The sequence below is a fragment of the Mycteria americana genome, chromosome 1, assembly GCF_035582795.1.
Source record: "Mycteria americana isolate JAX WOST 10 ecotype Jacksonville Zoo and Gardens chromosome 1, USCA_MyAme_1.0, whole genome shotgun sequence".
NCBI lineage: Eukaryota > Metazoa > Chordata > Aves > Ciconiiformes > Ciconiidae > Mycteria > Mycteria americana.
In genome coordinates, this window is record NC_134365.1 from 97,378,276 (window position 1) to 97,401,240 (window position 22,965).

Genomic DNA, 22,965 nt, shown 5'->3' on the forward strand with positions numbered 1-22,965 from the left:
AAAGTATCAAATACACTAATCAGAATAAAATGCTAATGTTCTGTCTAAGCAGATGTATTTTTGGCAACCTGAAGTTAAGTGCAGTAAGAAGTGCACAGAACTAATTTCTCAAGTAGGATTTTCTTGATTCATATAATAACAAAATAATGGCAGCATATAACATGATCTCCAGATCACAAACACATTATTCAGAGACGGAAAAATTCACAGCTCTTTCTGAAATCCAAACACTATCGAATTTCTCAATTTTCTAGTAATTCAGAATCAGCCTTGACAGGAGTTAAATGAAAACTGACCTCTCAATGTGGTAACGTCAGCATCTGAAGCTGGAGTTGGAGTCCCACTACTGCTAAATAAAAATAAAATCAGAAATTGACATTGGACATGGTGAGATAGATTTATTAGTTTTTGATTTATCTATGATTCTACTGCCACACCAAAAAACAGGTTTGCAGAAGAAATTTGTCATGGTACTACTTTGCTGATAACGTCGTAAAAATTAGGCTTTGCAATATTTCAGTTATCTTTTGCAACTTGGATATTGGGTTGCATTTGCATCACACAACACATCATGTGCCTCTCCGGGTTGCTAACCTCCTTATATTCCAACTGGCTTGGAGTCCCCTCCAAAAATACATTTTGCCTTCTAGCAGTTCTGTAAAGGAAGCAAATGCAAAGACCAGAGATAAAACACAAAGATAACCTGTAATATCCTATAAACTGCTCAGTTTTTAAAATAGTCTCCAGTGAACTAAAACATCATAACTGTACTGAAATCACTGCAAGAAGATGGGTTCTTCTCATCATGACTTTTACCCTGCTTATTTGGAAATCTTCAAAAAGCATCAGTTTCCAAATCCTATTATTGCATTCACAGACACACAAAACAACTCTAGGCCAAATGTGGAAAAGAAAAACATTTCAGATAAAAATCAGATGAGGACTGTCAGCCTGAAGAAAAACGAACAACTTTCACACGGCTCTTACAGTAAACCCAAGCTCCTTGGGGCCGTTTCTGTAAGCCCTGAGCAACTGTCAAGCTACCAAGAGTGGGAGACATGATCTGACAAGAAACAAGTCTGTCCTGAATGAAGAAAAAATGATTTTTCAGGTTTGTCATATTTTTAATATATACAGCCCAATCTGTAGGATTGGAAGTTTGAGTGCTGGAGAGAAACTGAATTTCAGACTTCAGGAAATCATTGAAGTTCATTGCATTGAGATATTTCTCTCGCTTCTAAAGGAACTCCTTATTGGTGGTCATACTTGTGCCATAAAATGAGCATTGCAGCAAGGAGTCTTCACTGTAATATATGCAAGTGCTGATACCACGTGAGCCATGCTTCCTGGCCTCGCCAGATGTGATTTTTGATTCATGTACTAGATTACTGGTCTTGCAGTCTGTCCTCAAGCAAGACTCCAGTCAAAATTGATGGATATTTTGCCTGTTTCAGGACATATAATCAGTCTCTGTATCACTCCAAAAATCAAAGGCTTCCAGCACCAGCCAGACAACCAGATCCAAAGTTACTAAAGATTCCAGGGCACAAGCATATGATCGTTTCACTGAGTTAACATCTCAAACTGTTTCTCCCCCTGCCTCTCACAGATACTTAACACTTGCCAATAAACAGATCTGATGAATTTTCTATTTAAGCCAAGAATCTTTTCACCCATCCTTCCTCAGGAGGCACAGGCTAGTCCTGCGCATAATGATTAAAATATAGTAAGTTCAGGGAATGTTAAACTGACAGGGTGAGATCTACATAACAATTATAAAATATTAATGAAAAATAAAATAATCTCCAGATGAACAAAGCAGAAAATACATATTCAAAAGTTTAAACAGACCCTTCATGTATTTTCCTGAACTAAAGCCAATGAGCTATATGCAAGCTTTGATATGTACAGTTATTTGTGTCTGCTTCCATCTCGTGGACACTGCTACCTGTTTTCAGCCAGCACAGCGCAAGGTAATTCTCTACCGATTCTTTGACAACCTCAGTAAATCTTGGAATTATTTCCAAAACTGGAAAGCCACATTTTACTAGCAAGTATAATTTAGACAAGATATCCTCTCTTATCTTCTCTGCCATTGCCATCACATGTATAAAGAGTCACAAGTAACTCATTCAAAAACCATCAGCTTCTTTCTGCTAAAACAAAAAACCACAAACCAAACCAAAAAACCCACAACAAAATCCCACATTAAAAGGATTTAGATATTCTTAAGAATGCTGGTTATATTTTAGAGGGATTTAGTTTCCTTACTTGTTTATCATCTTAGAACTGAAATAAAAAGTATTGCTTAATTATTAATTGGTCAGATGAAATATTTTCCAATTAAATTCACCTAACTCCAAGGATGCATTACTCTTACCAATTTCAATAAGCATTAGATTACATCTATACCAGAGTCTCACCAAATTACAGCATCAGTAAATAAAGCATTTTAGTGCATCATATTTAATGATGGTATGTTCAGAAGCAAATATGATTCTACTTTTCAGGAGAGGTGAAACAATCTGGGATTTTTCTTATTACAAACTGTTTAGTGTAACTAAGGTCAGAATAAAAACTCAACAAAAGCAAAATGATATGCAGTAAAACAACTCTGCTACAGGATTTGTAACCTTCTGTTCAGCTGAAGTGCGCAAACCCATATATAAACATTAGCTAAGCCTTGTATTAACGCCCTTTTCTTGAGAAGGGGACAGCGAGAAACATGATTTGCTTTGGTAGAATAATTTAGGCTCGGAGCTCAACCTGAGGCTCACAGGATTTGATCCAGCTGCCCACGAGTCGGTGCCCAGTATGCTTCAAGAGGCCCCCAGCTGCTGCCCCAAAAGGCACTGGTCGCCCACGGATCCCACATCATACCTGCCAGCCTTCTGCAGATGCATGCTGTAACTTAGGGCATCTCGAAAGGACCTAAAAGGCTATCTGACCAACTGAACTGTGGACTCAGTTTTGTGGTGGGTTAGCCTTGGTGAGGGGCCAAATGCCCACCCAGCTGCTCTCTCTCACCCCTCCTTCTCAACGAGACAGGGGAGAAAAAAAGATTTAAAAGTTCATGGGCTGAATAAAGACAGGAAGATTGCTTACCAATTACCTCCACGGGCAAAACAGACTCACCTTGGGGAAAATTAGATTAATTTATTGCATATAAATAGATTTGGGTAGTGAGAAACAAACATTAAAACACCACCTTTCCTCCACCTTTTCCCAGGCTCAACTTCACCCCTGACTCCTCTACCCGGTGTGGGCTCTGCGGAGGCAGCAGTTCCTTCAGGAAACATCTACCTGCTCCAGCATGAGTCCTCCACAGCCTGCAGGGAATACTTGCTCCGCCATGGAGTGCCGCCTCCTCCTCCTCCGCCTTCAACCTCGGTGTTCCCTGTGCTGCCATTTCTCATTCTTTTTGTTCCCTCCTCTTCTCCCTGGGCAGTGTTTTTGCCCTTTCTTAAACGTGTTTTCCCTGAGGTGCCACCGGCTTGGCCACGGGGCTCAGCCGTGCCCTGCGGTGGGTTGGACGGAGCCGTCTGGAACTGGCTGTGCCCGGCACGGAGCAGCCCCGGCCGCTGGTCCCAGAGGCCACCCTGCAGCCCCCCCTGCCAGTGCCTGGGCACCCACACCCAGTACTGCAAGATCAATTTTAACTAAGTTGCTTGAGTTTTTAAAGGAAAAATCTTCAAAATAGGCAAGAAAAAACAAGGGGTATGGTATGGTATGGTAATCACACTTTCAAAAGAGGAGCAATGTGCAAATGGAAAAGCCTAGAATTAGTTTTCTAGAGTAGAGTACTACTTCTAGATTGGATTACTGGTTACAGATGTCCAAAATAAAGTTCTCCAATTTTTCAAAGGTCCCAGAGCACTCCCACTACCACTGACTCAAATGAGTGGCAGCTCTCCATCTGACAGGGCACTTTGGTGAGTAACATCAAGTTAAGCACCGGGTTAGCCACGTGGTGGCAACCGCAGACCAAACTGGGCCATGGGGCAACCGTGAGAGTGCCGAAAAGCAAGGTGAGAATAAGGCCGCTGTCATTCAGAGCATAGCAAACCCGTCACCTTGAGCAGTAACAGGCTTGTCAAGGCTGGATAATATATTCTTACTGGTACTGAGGGGTTTTTAAATACAAGCCCCCAAGAGCTAACCAATTTTCTGACAAACTTCTGGCTCACAGCTGGCTGAAAACTAAAAGCCAAGGGCTTAAACACCACCTAGTAAAACCCTAATCAATCTAACCAAGCAAGACCAGTCAAGTACCAAATTTGGTCAAATTAACAGTTATCACTTTTTCTCAGAAGGATAAAAATACTGTTTTAAGAAACTGTGCTATAACCTACCTCACTTTATGCGCAACATTGTTTTTTCATTGCTTTACCAGAATGGTGAGGTTTGCTTTCTTTTTCCATCCATTTCTTTTTGCCTTCAGCTTCCCCTTAACGTCTTAATTTTTCAAATGCTCGCTTTATTAATCTCCTAAAAAGCAGCAATAGGACTAGGTATCTCTAAGGAAGCCACTCAAAATGCACATGACAACGCATCTACTGATTTGCCTGAACACACTGCTCTTCAAGGTAAACACAGATTCAAATACCCCTTCAGTCACACCATTTAAAATATTGGGGATTTTTCCCCTCTCCCCCCCCAGGACTAATCCAGGGCCCAGGCTTTATTTTTAACTATACCTACACAAGTGAGCCACTCCAGATGGAAGGACTATACTCCAGCAAGAGCTTACCGTGAATTTGAGACACATGCATATGAAACGTAGTTTCCATTGTCCTACCTGCATGAGTGATGCCCTGGACCACCTTGGCTGAGCAGTAAGCAAAATATAAAAACATACACATATGTATGGAAAGGCAGGAAGGAATATGCACAAGCAGATGTCTACGCAGCAGAACGAACAACATTGCACTGTGTTTCCTTGGCAGAAACAACCGGTTTCAGAACACACAGCTCTGTTAGACACCTGGATCCAGGCAGGTGTAAGACAAGACCCATAAGGGCCTCAGAAGTTGATCTGAAGCAAACAGTGCTTATAGACAGCCTATACGTGCTAATACAGCAAACACAGCTCACAAATACAGCCTATATTCCCCTTTTTCAAACCCCATGGTAAGTACTTCTGTGAGACATCAGTCATGTCAGGAGAAGACTCCATAGGTTCCAGCCCACCAAAGCACAGAGTGTCCCATTGACCCACAGGCAACTGTAGAGCCTGAACAAGGTCTTTCTGTGCAACCATACTGTGTTATTAAGGAGAACCACCACTCTGGACCTGTTAAATGGGGCATCTGTCATACCATTTCAGCCCCCCCGTGAATTTTTTTAAAGGTATTAGTTACATTTTTCTCTACATTACTCCTCAAGGTTTAACACAAACTCAACTCTGTGACTGAAGAAGGTAACGTCTTCAGATTTGTACTACACATTCTGGACATCCATCCGTTTGTTTATCAACTTGAATGTCCTAAAGTGTAGTTTGCTATGTCAAGCATTTAGTTTTCTTAAACATTATTATTTCAAGGTTTATATTGCACAAAGAAGGCAAAATCATTTTATGGTCTTTCTCCTTTTTAAAGATTTTAATCACATGTCCTTGAACTAAGCAAGTATGCGATTTCAGAAGCATTTTTATCCAAGTACAGAATGCAATACTGAGCCTTGTATTCAGATTCTTTTCCTTTTAAGTTGTACTTGCATTTATCTTAATTTTCATTTAGGTAGTTCTTAAATTTTGACCTCTTTTGGTTTTAATTAAAGCAGGACAAACCTTTCATATTTGCTACCTGACAGCACAAAAGAAAATATACAACTGAAGAGGAGCAGCGTGGAACTCTTCAGATGGGGTAAAGCTGTGCAAATGCTCAAAAACCTTCTGAACCGAGCAATATCGTTGCCAAGTCCACATGCAGACAGTAAAGGAGCTCAGGTATGTTTCTACTTCACTGCAGCCAGAACTGCTGAACTGTTGAAATGATCCCAGCATGGAAGACAAACTCTTTTTCTTTCATGAAACACATTTAGATAAACGGTACAAAATTTGAGTTGATACATCATCAACCATTGCTGCCACCACCGATGAAACGTGGATCCTAAGTTTGCCAATGTATTTCAAAGCAGAGAACACGGACAGAACAAAGGAGGTCTGGACATGATTTATTGTGACTAATTTCAGCAAAGCGCAGAATCAGCAAGCACCACTCAGAAAGGACACATGCTTCTATTTATTTCACTTTACACTAATAGCCACTTCTGAAGAAGTGAAAGTAGTGCATGATATTCATCCTTTTCAACTATCCCATACTCCTTACCTTTTCTTTAGTATGCTATTGTGCATACAGCATTCAAGCAAGGCTCTGACATAAAAGCTATACTTTTCTATTGCAGCAATTTTGTGCTACTCCTTTGCCTTCAGCTGATTCTCAAGATCTGGCTTTTGACCCCCCCAGGAATTAGACAAAATGACTGTCCTATTGTCACAAGACATACTCCAAAATTAAGAGAGCAAAATTCATTGTGCAAAGTCCCAACAACCTACTGAATAAAGCCATTGTTAAAAGTCTTTAGCTGATGTAGTACGCCCACACTTCCCACTGGGGCAAAACTCCACAATGTCCACTGGGCTGCTCTATACACGTCTGGATAATGTCCCGTGTATTACCTTTCCTTTGAGGTTTTCTCCTCAGTGGTACTTAGTTTAATCCCTCCGTTCCTTAAAGGCCAGGCTAGCTGAGCGTTTAACCTACGTGAATGCATGCACTAGCCTTACGGGAACAAACTTTCATCCTGCTGTTACGCAATTGTCGGTAATGCCGGATTGTGAGTTATTCTGGGAAGTAAATTACACAAATACAAGCCACCTTTCTGTAGGCTACGCTAAAACTATCCTAGCATTTAACTAGCTGAAACCAGCTTTTTCCAGCTAGAGACACAGTATTGACATCTAGGTAGGACTATGAGATGTATTAAATTATTTAAATCACAGCTTCAATTCTGCAGCTGCTTATCACTTTCAGCACAGTTTTGCTTTAATCTAGAAAGGTAGTGTAGTTAAAATGACCGACAGATATCCAGGGTCTGTCTTCTGTTCCAGATCAGCCTCCAGTTAAGGAAATGGACCCCCAATTGTTTCACAGAAAAACCAGATGGGTCAAAGCTTATAAAAAGAAAACACTCTCTTAGTTTCTTGTGCCTGGGCTATGCTCTAGGAAACAAACCCACTGCAAAAATTCCTATGTTCTTATCAGTGGGAAAACAGACTGAGAAATATGCCTAGTGCTAGGCCTCCAAACTGAAATGGCTGTTTCTGCACAGTCATCAGAGAAACTGGAGTTCCCCAGGGGAGAAGTCAGAGCACCTCTGTCAGCCCCCTGCTTCGAGGCATCCTCTGGAGAAGCCTGTCCTTCCCTGGCAGTGTGGGAGCCTCACCTGAGCATCTCAGCTAGATAACTAAAGCTGGTGCTTCAGGATAGTCCTGCCTTCCCTTGAGACACGAGACCAGGTCCGTTCCCTGTTCTGACACGGATGCCACAGCTGGGTGGCAATACAGCCGTGCTCAAATCATTGCATTGCCCTGCACTGGACCAGCCTGTCTCTGCACGTGTGGGGTCAGCAGGTGACTACTGCACTGCCCAGGAACCGGCAGAAGCACGCTCACATCTCCTTCTGTGCAGAAGGGACTTGATGCTGGATTTCCCACGCTGTGCCTTAAGGACTGGGGGTGGTCCTGGTTTAGGTCCTTACTCCTATTTCTTACAGAACATTTTTAAAAGGTCTTCATTTTATTCTGATGCGTACTGGGAAGTCTAATATAATTATTTTTCAGGAAATTATAATGCTGGCTGTTGGCAATACTTGAGATGGCTCGCTCACTCCTTGATGGAGGATGTCTGAAGTTAGATGAGACATCTTCTACCATGACAGCCAATGTTTTTATATGACCCTGGCTTACAAACTTTACTTCTTAAACCTTGTGGTGCAGAGATGCCCAGAACGCTCTTAGAATAAGGGTTGTGGGTTTTTTTGGTTTGGGGTTTGTTTGTTTGTTTTTTTCCATAATAAATTATATTAATTTCTTCCTGATGCTCCATTATCCAGGGCAAATATACCTGTTTCTACCTCACTGCTTCCGTCTTGTATCACTCTCTTTATGCAATAAAACACTATCGTATCCAAGCACAAGACAAACAACAAGTTTTACAGGAAACGATATAGTAAAACCAAAGTTTAAACTGACAATGATAACAAAGACCCCATCCTAAAGCTAGGAACAATCTGAAGTAATATATACTGGGATAAAAGCAGCGTGCTTTTGAGAGAGATGCAATAAAGCCCCACAGTGAACTGAGGTGGGTAAAGCTTGCCAATTGTCTGCTGGAGCCCCTTTAATGCCAGTCACAAAGCACTCAATAAGATGGCTTTTGTATGAGTACAACATTAATCACTCTGATCCACCTTTCAATCAAATCCTGGGCTTTTTTGCATTGTTAGGTTGTTTAGCCGGGTGCATGAGGGACCCTAGACTAATTAGTGTTGACTCTAATTCCTCTCATATATCTCCACATTTACTAGATTTCCTGAATGATCACATAGGGATACAGTAGGTTTTCATACTCACACTTCTTCAGAAAGATGAATTTTTTTCAGTCTTCAACATTCAAACTGAGATACCTGTGCCTCCAAATTCACATTTTCTGATAAATAAGATGTGGTTCCATTCATGTAAAGAGCCAGTCTAGAGAATGACTGATGCTAATGAGAAAGAACCAGACCCGCAAAGTTTACAAGGAGAAGGTTTGTTTGTTTGTTTAATTTGTTTTCTCTTCAAAAAGAAAAGCATATAAAAGTTTGGTCAACGTTGCATTCTCGACAGAGGAAGTTCTGAACAGATGTATGCTACCCAGTTGACCTGGAGGCTTTGGGGAGTGCTCAGCTCAACAGGACGGAGAGAAACCAATCTCTTAGGAATCACTTTTGCCCTTATCGTCTCATGTTATTAATTTTTATATATAAAGTTGTGGTTATGAACTCATTTTAAGATACCTGATTTGGGAAGCTGGAGGTTTTTTTCAAGTCTGTTAAGTGATTACTCTTCCCACTAAATGAATTACTTCTATTCATCATAGCTTTATATGGCCAGTAAAGTAGGGAATTGAACCTGCCAATTTTTCAGAGGAGTTCAGCACTAGGTTGTTTGGGTTTGAATTGCTCTAAAAATAACAGCTTAGATTAAGTTCTAAGTAGGAATGGAGTAATAATAATTTGGACTGGTTTTCCTTTCTCTTCAAAAAAGACACGAACATATCAGGTCAAGTTCAGGTTTGCTTTGGTAAAAAGAAGCCACAATTCAGCCTAGTTTTCATTTTTATTGCCTTGTTAAAAGTGTGAGGAGCCCAAGCAGCCAATTCCCTTATAACTGTTTTTAAAGCACATCTCAAAAGTTCTTTAAAAGAACTTCAAAAACATTCCACTTTTTTTGCTTTTTGTAATGACGACCTTTGGGAAAGGTTCGCAGCATAACCGGAACACTAACACAGGTAACTATGGACACATCTCTTTCCCAAAATAGATTTCCCTCACTAAACCTCTTCAGGTAAATAGCCTGCATCTGTGCCCAGCGGCCACCAAGGTGATGACATGCTTAAGCAAAAGTACAAGCCCCAGATCGGCTGAGATATTTTGAGCGTGTCAAGCGTGCTAGGACAGCCTGCGAGAGGTTCACGTGCAAGAACCACAGGATTTCTCCACCACACTTTTCTATATGCCCTTTGGCACGAAGGTGAATTTTGTTCAGCTTCAGTGCACAAACCAACTCCAGCAGCAGCAAGCACTGGAGAAAGGACGGATCACAAGGCTTTGAAAAGGGAAAATGACTTACCCACATGACCAATCCGTGCAGGAGCTGACAAGAAAGAGAGAGAAAAGGTTACAAAATGTCACAACGCGGCCCTGCTATTATCTCCAGGCAAAACAAAATGCAAGGCAAACACAGATACTCACCTGCCCATTGCTTCCTTTGTATAGGACAGTTTCTGGAAAACAAACAAACAAACCCTAAGTATATTTGAGTATCATAAGGTGAAAGGAACTGAAATGCAGTTTATACCACTCTGTTTCCTCCCCGTGCCAAAATCATTCTCTTTTTTTTTGTTCTCTGTTCATTTTTTAAGTTCAAAAGTTATTAACAAAGTCCCCACTGAAAAGGTGTCCTACATTTCCAAAGTACAACTGAAACTCAACAACAGATGCTGTAAAGAGCACTAGGCTTGCCAGAAGATGCACGGCATTTCTGCATTTTCCTGCGTTGTTCTGCAGGAACAATGTTCTCTCACCTTAGAGGAGGCTAGTAGTAAGATCCTTTCAAGAAAGCGGTCTTAGGAAATACACTATTACTTCTGCTACTTGTCTATGCATTTAAAACCATCTTTTCAAAAGTACAGTTACAGCTGAAAAATCGCATAGTAGGATTAGTCTGATGACTTTGTATAGGGTTACACAAGTGACAGGGATGACATTTTTTCATCATAGATGTACAAAGACTAAGGCAAGGCTACACAGTTCCCAGTTTTTCACCAAAATTCTCCTGGTGTGAGTGACATTGGTTCTAGAGAGGAGTGACAGGAGTTTCCCTGGGGAGCCCCACAAGAAGCGGAGGGGATCCTGAGCAGTTTGCAGCACGATCGCTGTTGAGGAACAATGCTGTATCCTGCTGCTCTACCAATGTGAACAGAATACAAAATACTTATAGAAGATTATTGTCCAGCCACAAAATTTCTGTTTCTCTCTGGTTTTAGGGGAGAGGGGATTGTTTGGTGGTTTGTTTATTGGGCCGGCTTTCTTTACATAATCAATGCAGATATATTTTTTCAGTAAAAACTCAACCCCAAGTGGATCAGCTCAAATCTCTACTTTGAAGTTAAATTACAATAAACTTAACACATAGTATTCTCACTTGGAAAACTTCTCTGCAAAACCCGTATGTATTTAGTGACCTAAGGACTGACACTCTAAACTATCCTGGTGATTCTTTTTGTGAAGGAGGAATGAAAAGGCAAGAAAGAGTTTTTGAACAGGTTAGCCTGCTCATTCTCTTCACCTGTGTTTCTAAGGAAGTCTAGAAGTTCAGTTTTTATTGATTCAGAGCCACCCAAGGACTACCTTTCTCTTCTTTCCAGGACATCTGCGGACAGTAAGTGCAATCACAACTAGAACCGCAGGCAGCCTGGATATTAGCCTGAGGAGGGCTTGCCAAAATACTAATTTCAGTCCGTTTGCTTTTCAGCATGTCCTTTGGCCAACCTTTATTGTGCAAGTCCATTAAATGAAGTGTTGGAGATACTGTAGTATGAAAGACTAACACACAGCGAGACCAGTTTTAAGTGACAAACAAAGAAACTAGCAAGACTAGGTAGCCTAACAGTGAAAAGTCTAACTCGGGGCCAATAAAACTGTCCTGGACTTTGGGTTTGGTTTTTTTGTTTGGTTGGGGTTTTTTTGTTTTGGTTTTTTTTTTGTTGTTTTTGTTGGTTTGTTTTTTTTTTTGTTTTTTTTTTTTTAAGAGGTCACGACACTGCTCTATACAGTGCTTGTACTCAGCTTTAGTGCGCTGAGATCTGCAAGGAACAAAGAGACTGATTCCCTCTCTACAAGCTTTTGGAAAGTTACCTATAAGTAGCAGCCCTTGTAGTAAAAGGTGTTTGTTCATTAGAAGAAGAGACTTTCTTCCATATGCAGTCAGTCAAGGCAGTTCGTAGGTGCTGTTAAAAGCAAACCTGGTTATTAGGGGCCCCGCACATATTTTTAATACCACCTGGTAGTCCGTACCCAGCAGCTTTACTCACTACTCCACAAAGGCCATTGACAGCAGAGGTCAGTATAGTCCTGATCATTTCGTAGAGCAAGGAAACAGAGACGCCCCAGGGAGGGGTGCCTTGGCCAAAGCTCTGTTGCAGGACAGCCTGAGGAGCTGGTGGCACCCAGCTTTCCCAAACCTGGGTCCCAGGACTTAACCAATGTGTCTTGTTATTTCCACGACATCTATTCAATAAATTAGAAGAAGAACTTATAAGAACCTAACCTGAAATGCCAAATTATTATTTTCATGGCCAAGGCCTAGAATTACAAACATGACGCGCTGTCTCCACATCTAGATTTTAAAAAAAAAAGGCATCAAATTACTAAGTTCTCATCCAGTTTTGTAGTAAACTAGCAAAGCCTAATACTGTATGATTGGCTTTGAATGACAGCCTCTGCGTAGGGTAGCTGGGTTATTCCTTAATTCACCTAGCTCAGGACAGAATATTCTCTCTTCATTGCAAATCACATCTTTTGTGAAATAAAGCAACTTTAATGGACTATGTGCTTTAAATGACTGTTTAAATGACCTGACTTTTCACCATTCTTTCTCAGACAAAGTCTCCCAGCTGGATTCAACAGCAGCTTTGAGAAATAAAGATAAAGATTGTCATCCTTACATTTGGTTGCTATCTAACGCTGTGAAGCTATTGCAAAACCATCACCAACAACAAAAATGCATGAACTGTAAATTACAAATGAGTTGATAAAAGAATTATCAGTCATCCGTTAAAACCCATATGCCAATGCAAAGCTTGCACAGAGACTATTATCATCTTACAGCATTATGTTACAGGTAAAATCCTAGGTTTTACAGTAAATTCAAAAGTAAAGTGTGATCTCAATACCCAGTCTTCAGTTTCTTACAGTCTACAGAGGGCTGAAAAACAGATTTACACATTTTGGATCAGTCCTACAGACTGAAATAAGACTTGTTTTTTCTAATGTTAAGTGTTTGGGTTTTTTTCAACTGAGGATGTGAAAATGAAGCATCCTCCTATTGCTAAGCTGGCATGGTCTGCAACAGTTTGTAGCGTGATTGCCTTCCTCTCTCTTAAATGTCTAACTTGCATTCCAGTCTAGGGTGGGAGCAAGCACTGACGTATTTGAATTTCATGGCAAACAGGCACCTTTTTCCCCTAATTAGAAGCCAAGGGCTCTAGAGTTCCAGTATTGGCTTGGTTTCTCATTTAGTACAGAATAGCCTTTGCCAAACCACCTCACCTCTCTGGCTCGGTTCCTTCATTAACAAGATAAGAGTTATAAACATGCCTACCGCACAAGGATCTGTAAGGATTAACATCTTTACCCTTTGAATACCTGAAGTGATCTATAAATAGTTCTACATAGCTGCGGCAGCAGCAGCCACACCAAAGCTCGAGGGAATGGCTTTTACTCAGTGAAGCTACCGCTGGCAGATGCTTTTATAAAATTAGTTCTCTTGAAGCGAGACCTTCATAACATTATTATACTAATTATTTTAAAGCTGGGAGCTGAATTTTATGTCAGTTGCACTAGCGCTTCCCTTTCTCAACAGACCAGTTAGTTTATAGAATGCAAAATTATCACAAATTAGTAGGAGTCCATAGCATTAAATACAGGCTACCACAATACCACAAATCACATACAGTACCGACTGGATGGATGAGCTTCTGTCAACTCGTGAATTTGCAGGAAAAGCAATTATATCAGATACTCTTGTCTGATCCCAAGAGACGATTGTTATGCACAGAAGACAGAATATCTTGGAGATAATTCCAGGCAGGAGAAAGAGGTGGAGGAAATGTCAAGGAGATCTTAAATAATCTCATATTAGTTTAATCCCATCTGTGTAGGGTTGTACCAAGCATGTTTGATTTAACCCACCTGTACACATCATGACCAACAGGAAAGTCATACCAAGAAACAATTCTCTCTTTGCCCCTCCTGATTGCCCACCACGGTGTGCGGCAAAACCATGCTCTCATGGAGGCAAGGCCAAAGCACCGGGAGGAATTCAAGGAAAGAGACAACAGTGTCCAGAACTGAAGCTGGAGGGAAAGGCCAGGATGGAGAGCAGTGCTCTGAGGCACAGCCCTGACAGATAAGGTGAAAATATGGTCTACAGTGAGCAGGAGGAGAGATAGCAGGAAAAGCTTAGTAGAACAGAAATTGTTTTAGCCATGTCAACTTGAAATGAAGGCTGGAGATCCACGGTAAGGTGCCAGAAACAAGCTAAGGGTCCAGTCTGTCCAGGAGGAATCAGCTCCACAGCAGGGGTGAACTCTCAACGTCAAAGTGATTCTTCAGCGTGTGTTAGGCAGTGCTATCTAGGAACGAGGTACAAATCAGGGAAAACAAGGAAGAACTACAGATTTGCGAGGTAAAGGAGCTGATCAGACAAGGATGATGAGGATGAAGTATCGGTTCTGAGCTCTGCCTGGAAAGAGATGAGCACAGACTTCACGGCTGACAGTTTCTGTGCTGTGCCAGGTGTCAAAAAGAGAGTGAAAAGGAAGATTTAGGCTGGAACTGGAGGAGAGTGACCAGAGAGAGAATTAACACAGAAAGAGCTTAAGAGATGAAAGGGAGATGAGGCAAGATTTGGAGAAGCAACTGGAGCTAATGAATCTATTTGCATATATGTGGTGAAGGTTTGGGGTTTTTTCTTTTTAAGTTAGAGGAGACTAAAACTTGCAACGCAAAAAGGAGGGGCCAAAGTCAATAGGAGAATAGTAAGCGTGAGGGTAAGAAAGGAGGTGAACGAAATCTGATATAATGGCTCAAAGGAAGGCAACAGAAGAAATTTTTTTTGCACCTGTAAGGGGGGATGGAGGGTGTGAAAGAACAGACAACATCTGCTTTTTTCCAGATTTAGAAGAAACTGGAGATGTTCTATGCAAAGAAAAAAAATGTTAAGGTATCTAAGTCAGCAATCAAAAAGATACAGGAAACTGCAATTAGGACATTTGGTTAAAGAGAAAGACAATGGGTAGCAAGGAAGATCACAGAACAGGAAAAGGAGAAACAGCAGAAGAGGTCTTTGCCTCAGAGGAACCTTAGGAAGACAAAATAATCTACTGCCTGAGGTGATCAGAAACTACAGCACTGGGAGTAAGTGGTTATAAATGACTCCTGTCATTGGGGTGCTACGTCCCACCTTTGAACACAGCTCAGAATTCAGGAAAAATCATGTATTTTACATTGCTAAGTGCCCATTTCAGCATGCAAAGAAGGTGTTTTGTTATGCTACCCATTAAGGCATCCTAAGGCAGGGTGGCCTTCTGCCCCTTTCATCCTGGTCTCCCCACTGAGTAGTTAGTCTGTGCTCCAAACACACTGAAACAGACGGAGCTGCTGCTGGGCTTAAAAGTCAATGCTAAACAAATGTACTGCTGAGTCAACACAATTGCAGGTTTTGTTTCTTGGCCCAGGAGCTTTTCGAGTTGACTTTTGGTAGGGGAGCACCTCCTGTCACTGTTTTGGGCATTCCTGGGGAAACTGTCTGCCTTTTGGTTCTCAGACAATGCTGTAATACAAACTCCTTTCCACAGCTAACTCTCAGCTTAACTCTTCGATCTCAGCCCCGCTAAGAGGTGCGCACAGAACAAATCTCCCTCTCACCAGCATCCAAAAAAATCACACAGCCCTGCTTCCTTTGGAAAGGATTCACGGCCAAATCCAGGTTGTCACGTGTCTCATTTGCCCAACACTGTTCACATTATGCTTTGTTATACACGTGGGGCTGTATATGAGCCCTCAGCAGGTATAGCTGAGTATCCGCACAACAACTTAAGTTACAGGAGCTCCCTTAATTCTGCATTTCTCATGACAGCTTTTCTCAACATGCCTTGTTGTTGTAGATTGTCATCAGATCTACAAGGAACAGCAACTTATTAAAACTGTTTTTTCTGAAATTTGATTGAAGTTTGGAGAAATAGAGATTGGGACATGTAATCTGGCATAAAGGATGGACTTGCCCTATTACGTGCCCACACTGGAAACGCGGGATGCAGACAGAACTTTACGATGGGAGCACTGCAGTATCATGCTTTAAGCTGCATTTTGCTAGGGACTTGGGAAGGAGATTCTACTTCTGGAAAGGTGAGGGTCTATTCCATTAGAGACTCTTGGTAAACATAGATTTCCTGAATTCTCCAGAACTGGAAAACATCAAGTTTCAGGATTTTGATGAACTAAAAAATGGCCCCAAATTAACTGACCAAACAGAACAATGGCAAAAATCATGCAAGCTGGTGGGCCTCTTTGCTTGCTTTAAGTGCCCTGATGAACAGAAAGGTCATAACAATTATCTCAAGCTCACCATGACTTAACTGGATGTGTGGCAATTAAACAGATGAAGTATGACCATCGATATTTAAGGTCCTCTCCACCCACCAAGGAATATTATTAGACCTATTTCAAGGTATCCACTGCACTAACAACTCAGAGACTAGTTCCTGGCAGGGACTGCTGAGTAGTTGTGCTTCATCACCACGTGGGAAGAAGCTCTATGCAGACAGAAACCAGGGTTAAGCAGCTGGCATGGCCCTGACTTGTGTCCCTTGCTCCAGGAAGAAGTTATTTCTTCACCTTTGTTTACATTTCCCCTATTTGCTTAGGTTTTTTTCTCTCTCTTGGGAGTAAGGACTCAGACTGCCACAAATAATAAATGGCCAAAGGCTGAGGAATCACGGAGTTAGGAGACCCTCACATGCCAGCAGTAACTTGGCAGCTACACAGCAATACTGGATGTATTCTAAATTCAATTGTCACTTTTTTCTTCCTCTGGGCCTATACACACAATAGTCTACCTACTTGTTTTGCTGCTGTTGTTGTTGTTATTCTGTTTGATAGACACATCAGCATGGGTTAGGTTCAGAGCACACTGGCAATCGAAAGAGTGTTAAAGAGGCTGTAAGACCGCTCAAAATAATCACCCAAGAAAATCTCCAACGGGTTTTTTTTTCCCCCCACAGTCAAAGGCCACCTTCAAAATGTCAGCATGTGCTATAGCTAAATGTTATAATACAGTTTGTATCACAACAGCAGCAAAAGTCTTATGCTGGACATGCACGTGTGTCTTATTCCCTTGTTTTCTGTGACACGATGTCAGGCTAATGAAAAAAATTGAAAGTAAAAAAAAAATCTATAAGCATAACTTAGTAAAGATTGTTTTGTTTATTCACTAGGAAGGAATTGTATTTTTTTTTCCTCCTCTTCTAATCACAGTACATTTATGAATTATATTCATAACAAGACCTGACATTGTTTCTTACTATATAAGCATATATACTACTAGTCAATGTGAAATCACCTGAGGCATAAAAAACGTAAGCAATCAAGGTATCCACAAGGTAGAAGGTACTCACCAGTATTTTTCAACAGAAGCTGAGTTTTTACAGTGTATTCTGCACATTGTGGTTTTGGTTTTGATTTTAAATAACTTCAAACTATATAAGGATGTGCTTGATTTCACATCTACTTTTTTAAACCCTTGAAAATATCTTTGTTCTTACTACCACTCCGCATTTTTCACACCTTCAATTCTTTTAACTTTGTTCCTTCACACTTAGACATTCAGTGCAGCATCTTCTGATGCAATTTGTAGAAAATGTTGCTTGCAACTTCTTATATTAATTGCTCTGTATATGCTACAGATTAGTGAGCCTCAAGGTGTGCAAAATTTTGTTTAGACACCACAAAGCCACCAATTTTCTGAACTTTCCACATCTCTTCAACAAGTAAACTTTGGAAGAGCATCTGGTTGGTGTGGTACACCTTTTCCAGTTGCATTCTGGCTGAAACAGTAGCACAGCTTTGTGTTGTTGAAACTAAAAGGATTTAAAAAAAGGAGAAAAGAAAAGGAAAAAAAACCTGACACATGAGTTGAGGCTTTAGTCCACCCAGCTTGATTTCTTCTTCCTAATCACTGTCAGCAGCAGATGCCTCTATGGAAGTTGTATGAAGCTCCAAAAACTGGACGGGAACCTGAAGAGATCTCTCAGCATGCTAAGGAGACACAGTGCACAACCAGTCTACAAAAAAAGTTCTTTTGACTGTTGCAGTATTTGGTTCCCAGTCTGCTAAAAGTCCCTTGTCTAGAAATATTACAAATAGAAGAGAAAAACGCAAACTCTGTCCCCAACAGCTTTGCTCAGCCCTAACAGGTCACAGAGGAAGCAGAGGTTTGAGCTCTGCTCAAGCTCTTGGATGCGAGGACAGGGCACTCGTAGTCTCGCTTGAGAGCTCGCCGCACACCCAGACCACCTCCTGACTGCACGCCTGGCGAGCAGGTCCTGGCAGTTAAAGGAAGAAACACGGGAAGCGCTGGCAACCGCCTCTCCTTTAACCTTCTTATTTACTATAAGAATAGCCTGCATATGAAAATTCAAACCTCTGGTTTCATTTCCTATGACAAGCTGCACAGAATTAAAGACAAACTGTAGAAACAGCCATTTTTTTGTAGCTAAAAAACCCCCTCCTTGTAGAATTCCCAGAACACACAGAAGAAAAAAAAAAGTCTTCTCTAAAAGACAGAAAAAGCAGGAAAGCAGCTGTCAAAACAGTTTGACCAGCTACTCCAGAACTGTTGCATTATTTCAGTCATTTATAAAGTAAAAATGTGCCCAGCAGCTATGTGGGCATCTTACAAAGATTATCATATGCCAGCTGGAAATGCTCCTGTGAACAGCACAGATTGTGCTGTTTTGGCAGCAGTGCTTCAGTCTTGTGGCAAGAAGTACAAGGCTCCTGGGAAAGCAACAGTTACTTTTTGCTTGTGTTTATCATCTCTTGGATTTTTCAAAAATTGTCTAACGAAAGTGTGAACGCAGCCACAGTCACAAGGCAGAGTGGGGGGCAAGTTTCAGCAACATCACAATTCCAGACACACATGTCCCAAAGTGTAGAACGACCGCGTGAATGGGATGAATGAGAACACTCTACATAACAGAGAGTTATACTCCCCCTGAAATACAGCTACACAGTAAGGAACACAAGCAGAGTGCATTCATATGAAGGAAGGTTTATATGAAGAAATCTAGTGCAAGCAAACCTTCCCTTTGGATTAGAATTACCTTCTCCTTTTCCATTTCTGCCAAGATTTGAAAAGAGATGGAGGGATAACATAATCCCACACTTTGTAAATCTATTTAATATCCAAAGAAATTAGTTAGGCTAGTATTCATCCTATGCAAAGTACTTTCATTTCTCATGATCACACAAAGTAAAATGAAAGAATTTGGGGGGAAAAAAAGAATATTTAAAATAATTTTTTATGGTTGGCATAAATCTGTTCATCTGCTTCTTCTGAAAATCTGGCAGGTAATTTACTTTAAGAATCTGATGAAAACTTAGTATATGTATTATATATTACTGTATAACACGCACATACACGCACACGTATAGGCAATCACAGAGTCAGGCCTCAGTTCTCCGAGACAACATATGGCGCGTAGCTTGCTTACGACAGAGGAGCAGCAGCATTGCCTCCTGAGGCACACCTCCCCTACCAGTAGAAGCCATCTGATGGCAAAAGAGCAAATTCCAGCTATGTATGCCTTCACCTCCACCGAATTAGTCAAGTCTTTTTGACAGACTGTTAGAGACCGAACAACGTTTTTCCTGAAGGGAAAAAGTATGAGAGCTGGGACCAGAGCTGGTTTAAGTTCCAGCTGACATCCAGTAAGAAAGTGTGTCGAAAGCAAGAGAAATATAATTTTTCTTTACATGAACTAAGCCACGCTGGAGCAGACATTACGACATCTGTAGGTGTGTGACAGTGATTACCAGGGATTAGAGGAAAGGGTAAGAAATAAAACCAGGAAGGAAGGTTAATAAAGTGTCATTTAATTACACTGCTCAAAAAAGAAACTCCACACTACAACAAAAATAGCATGAAAGCAATCATTTTGCGGAATTATTGTTTATTGAGAGCAAACCCCACAGATTTATTTTGCCTAATTTTCAGACATGATGAACTCCTTTTGAGAGAAAGGCGGAAAATTCATGTCATGCAGCACTCCTAAAAACTGAATTTCATGTTGCCATCTACCAAAAAGTAACACAGAAAGACACTCTAGAATAAGACTGCCAGAAACTGCCAACGTGCACAATACAAAAGAGGGGGTAGATCAATGCTATGGCAGTAACAGCCAATATATATCAAAAGAAAAGCAGAAATACTTTGCTCAGCTGCAGGCTCTAACCTAAACTCTGGAAATTAACCACAGATGATTCACAGACACTGGAGAGCAGTGGAAGATTAGAAACAAGTGGTATTTAATGAGGCATGTGATGGCCAAAGAACTACCGCCAAACACAAGGCATGTAATGGCCAGACAAAGAGCTACTGCCAACCACGTACGCGGCTCTTCTACAGTGCCAGGCAGAAGTGAGTCTTCCTTTTAAGCAATTGAGAGTGCGGACTATTCACATGTATCATGCGTGGACATTACAGAGTACTGTGCACGCTGTGAAATGATGGCAGCCCTTTAATGAGGAGTGCTCAGCACTTTTTAGATCAAACCTAAGGAATGAAAAAAAATATATGGCAACAGCTGACCGTGAGAAATGAATGAACATACTGCAATGAGAGGGAAAAAAAAAAAAAATCCCGCAAGTAAGGGAAAGGCTTAGCCATGCAACGTGGTCAACTTAGCTGGTGAAAGTGGAAAGAACAAGAGGGTAGGACAGAGTGCTTTAGAAAGTGTGCTTGGTCCCACAGGCTGAGCCCCAGCTCTTACCACCACATTAGACTGGAGCAAGCAACTAGCAGGAGGGAGGATGTTCTTAAAAGCAGAGTCATAACTGCTGCGTCTGTTTGGACTTAATGTTCTCAGAGCTGCTTTAAAGAGGTTTCACGCTCTGACAAGCATTTTGTACATGAGCACACATGAGAAAGAATGAGTCACTACTAGAGCTAGCAACTAAATCCACACTCTGACCTATGTATTCAAAAAAACACCATCAGACCTTCTGAAGCTGGCTGATTGGGGGATGGGATAGAGTGCTCTTGCCTTCAGTCTTTGGTTCAGGCTTTTATTTCAAAAAAAGTTGCCTAGTAGATTCGTGACATTTTGTGGAGCACAGTGGTGACAGCATTCAATCCCCCCTAACACAGACTAGTCTCCCATCAAATCAGCCCAACAGCCGCCACCTTTTATCAACTATGCTGAAAGCAAACAGAAAGATGAACAGTCCTTTTCCAGAGTATTGCAATACTGAAGGGAATATATCCATTTACAGGAGAAAGGAACATAAACCATCTGAATAAATCATCAGACACAGAGCACTTTATCTGGCTCCACTGTAATGCTGAAGGGTCATACCCAAAAAGGTAAAGCAGCAGTGGGAAGTTAGACGCACCATCCTGCTTCCAAGAATCATCCTGATTTCTTTTAATAAGCTCCCACTATAGATCATCTCACTACCAAAATCTTACATAAAGCAATGTAAGCAATACATTCACTGTGCACATAAAAATTTCACGTGAATTTTATTTGTCTCCATCTTTTTGCAAAGTCTTCTAAGGACAACAGTACCATCAGACATCATAGATGCAAACTTTGGCTAGCATCCATCTGTGAAGACTAACATGCAGGCTCAGAAAAAATCCTTCTCTCCATCATCCACAACAGTTTTCATACTCACGTTCCCTAGTGCACATTCCTAGCATAGGAGTCCATAAGAAAGCAGAAAGGAAGAATCCATACTAGCAGAACATTACTGATGCTATGGGATCATACGTTTAAGACTTATGATAAGTTTCATAAAACTACTTATCCATTCACTTGCAAAAATAGAAGACATTGTAACCTTAAAGATCCATAAACCACCGTACACTTTAAGACAGCCATTTACCCAGAGAAATTAAGATATCTACTTTATCTTAGATGCATACAAAGCACTTAATTTTGTATTAGGGCCTTAATTTTAAAATTCAAACTCCTGAAAAGACATCTTCATATTTCATTTGAGACAGGCTTCTTTAGTTTAGCTTAATGCTCCTTTTATTTGCTTTAAGCTAAAATAAGCTTGCTTCAACTGAAATAACAGAGAATATACCAAGATATTCAGCAATTTTTTATTAAATTATTTTACACTCATACTCTTATTTTAACCTCTGCAACTCCCCACGGTGACAAAGTTATCAATTGCCTTCATCGGACACTAAAGGCTTTTATATTTATAGCCACACTCATTTCAGTCAGGCTGCAGCGCACAGACGTCACAAACGTACAGCAACATAAAACATCAAGCAGGTAATTTTGCCGTATGTCTCGGTGGCGTCAGAAATACAGCTCAGGACTTCCTGCTTCGAAGTCCCATTTGAGCCGAAGGCATCTCCACGCGCAGTTCGGAGCAGGAAGGCTGCTATACACCACAGAAGGCAACGCGTAGCCTGCCCGTAGCCACCGCAGCCTGCCTCGTGTCATGCTGCCTTTTCAGACAAGGGCTCTAGACACCATCGACTTGTCAGGAGCATACCTACTGAAGACGACATTCTCTTCGTCATCGTTGCTCCTCCCTCCATCAGATCAGCTACAACGTTGTTTTTTGGAACTGATCTCAGAACTACAGATCCAAGAGGTGGGATGCTCATGCCTGCCCATTTTAAGTGCTCCACATGTTACCGCCTGCCATATGCCAAGCTGCATGTTGCAGTGGGACATTATACCCTTGCTCATGAGAAAACACCAACCAGGTGCTGCACCCACCTTCACAATCAGACTCCGGTGCTCCTCAGACTGACTGAAGTTCATGCCTATTTCAAAGATACTCATCGTTCCTTCCTCACACAGGCTCATCCAGGTGTGATATTCTTCACGCTCCGGCAGTCTATCCCAGAATGTCTTGAAGACCTCCCAGACTGTTTCCTGACACACTGAAGGCACAAGAAAGGTCTGGTGTTAGTACAATAGGAGTGCTTCCGTGGCATGGGTGGCCAGAATACTATTGTTCAAATGTCATATGCTTTTCTGTACATTAATATATAGAATACAGTGACTATACACCTACATGTAAATATGTATTGGGTTTGTGTGGCAAGGTTTTGGTAGCCGGGGGCTACAGGGGTGGCTTCTGTGAGAAGCTGCTAGAAGCTTTGCCCGT

General features: G+C 41.3%; 1 protein-coding gene across 3 annotated transcripts in view; it reads right to left on the bottom strand.

The window, feature by feature from the left end:
• Positions 1 to 22,965, bottom strand: part of IMPG2 (interphotoreceptor matrix proteoglycan 2) — a 67,068-nt gene that overhangs the window by 28,500 nt on the left and 15,603 nt on the right. For 2 of the 3 annotated variants that reach the window (XM_075514275.1, XM_075514253.1), the window contains 4 exons: positions 22,572 to 22,738; positions 10,018 to 10,049; positions 9,896 to 9,919; positions 297 to 349 (listed from right to left, as the gene is read on the bottom strand). In XM_075514275.1, coding sequence (XP_075370390.1) covers positions 297 to 349; positions 9,896 to 9,919; positions 10,018 to 10,049; positions 22,572 to 22,661 — 199 coding nt within the window. In that variant the 5' untranslated portion in view covers positions 22,662 to 22,738. The remainder of the gene's footprint in view (positions 1 to 296; positions 350 to 9,895; positions 9,920 to 10,017; positions 10,050 to 22,571; positions 22,739 to 22,965) is intronic. The other variant, XM_075514264.1, reaches the window with a different exon arrangement.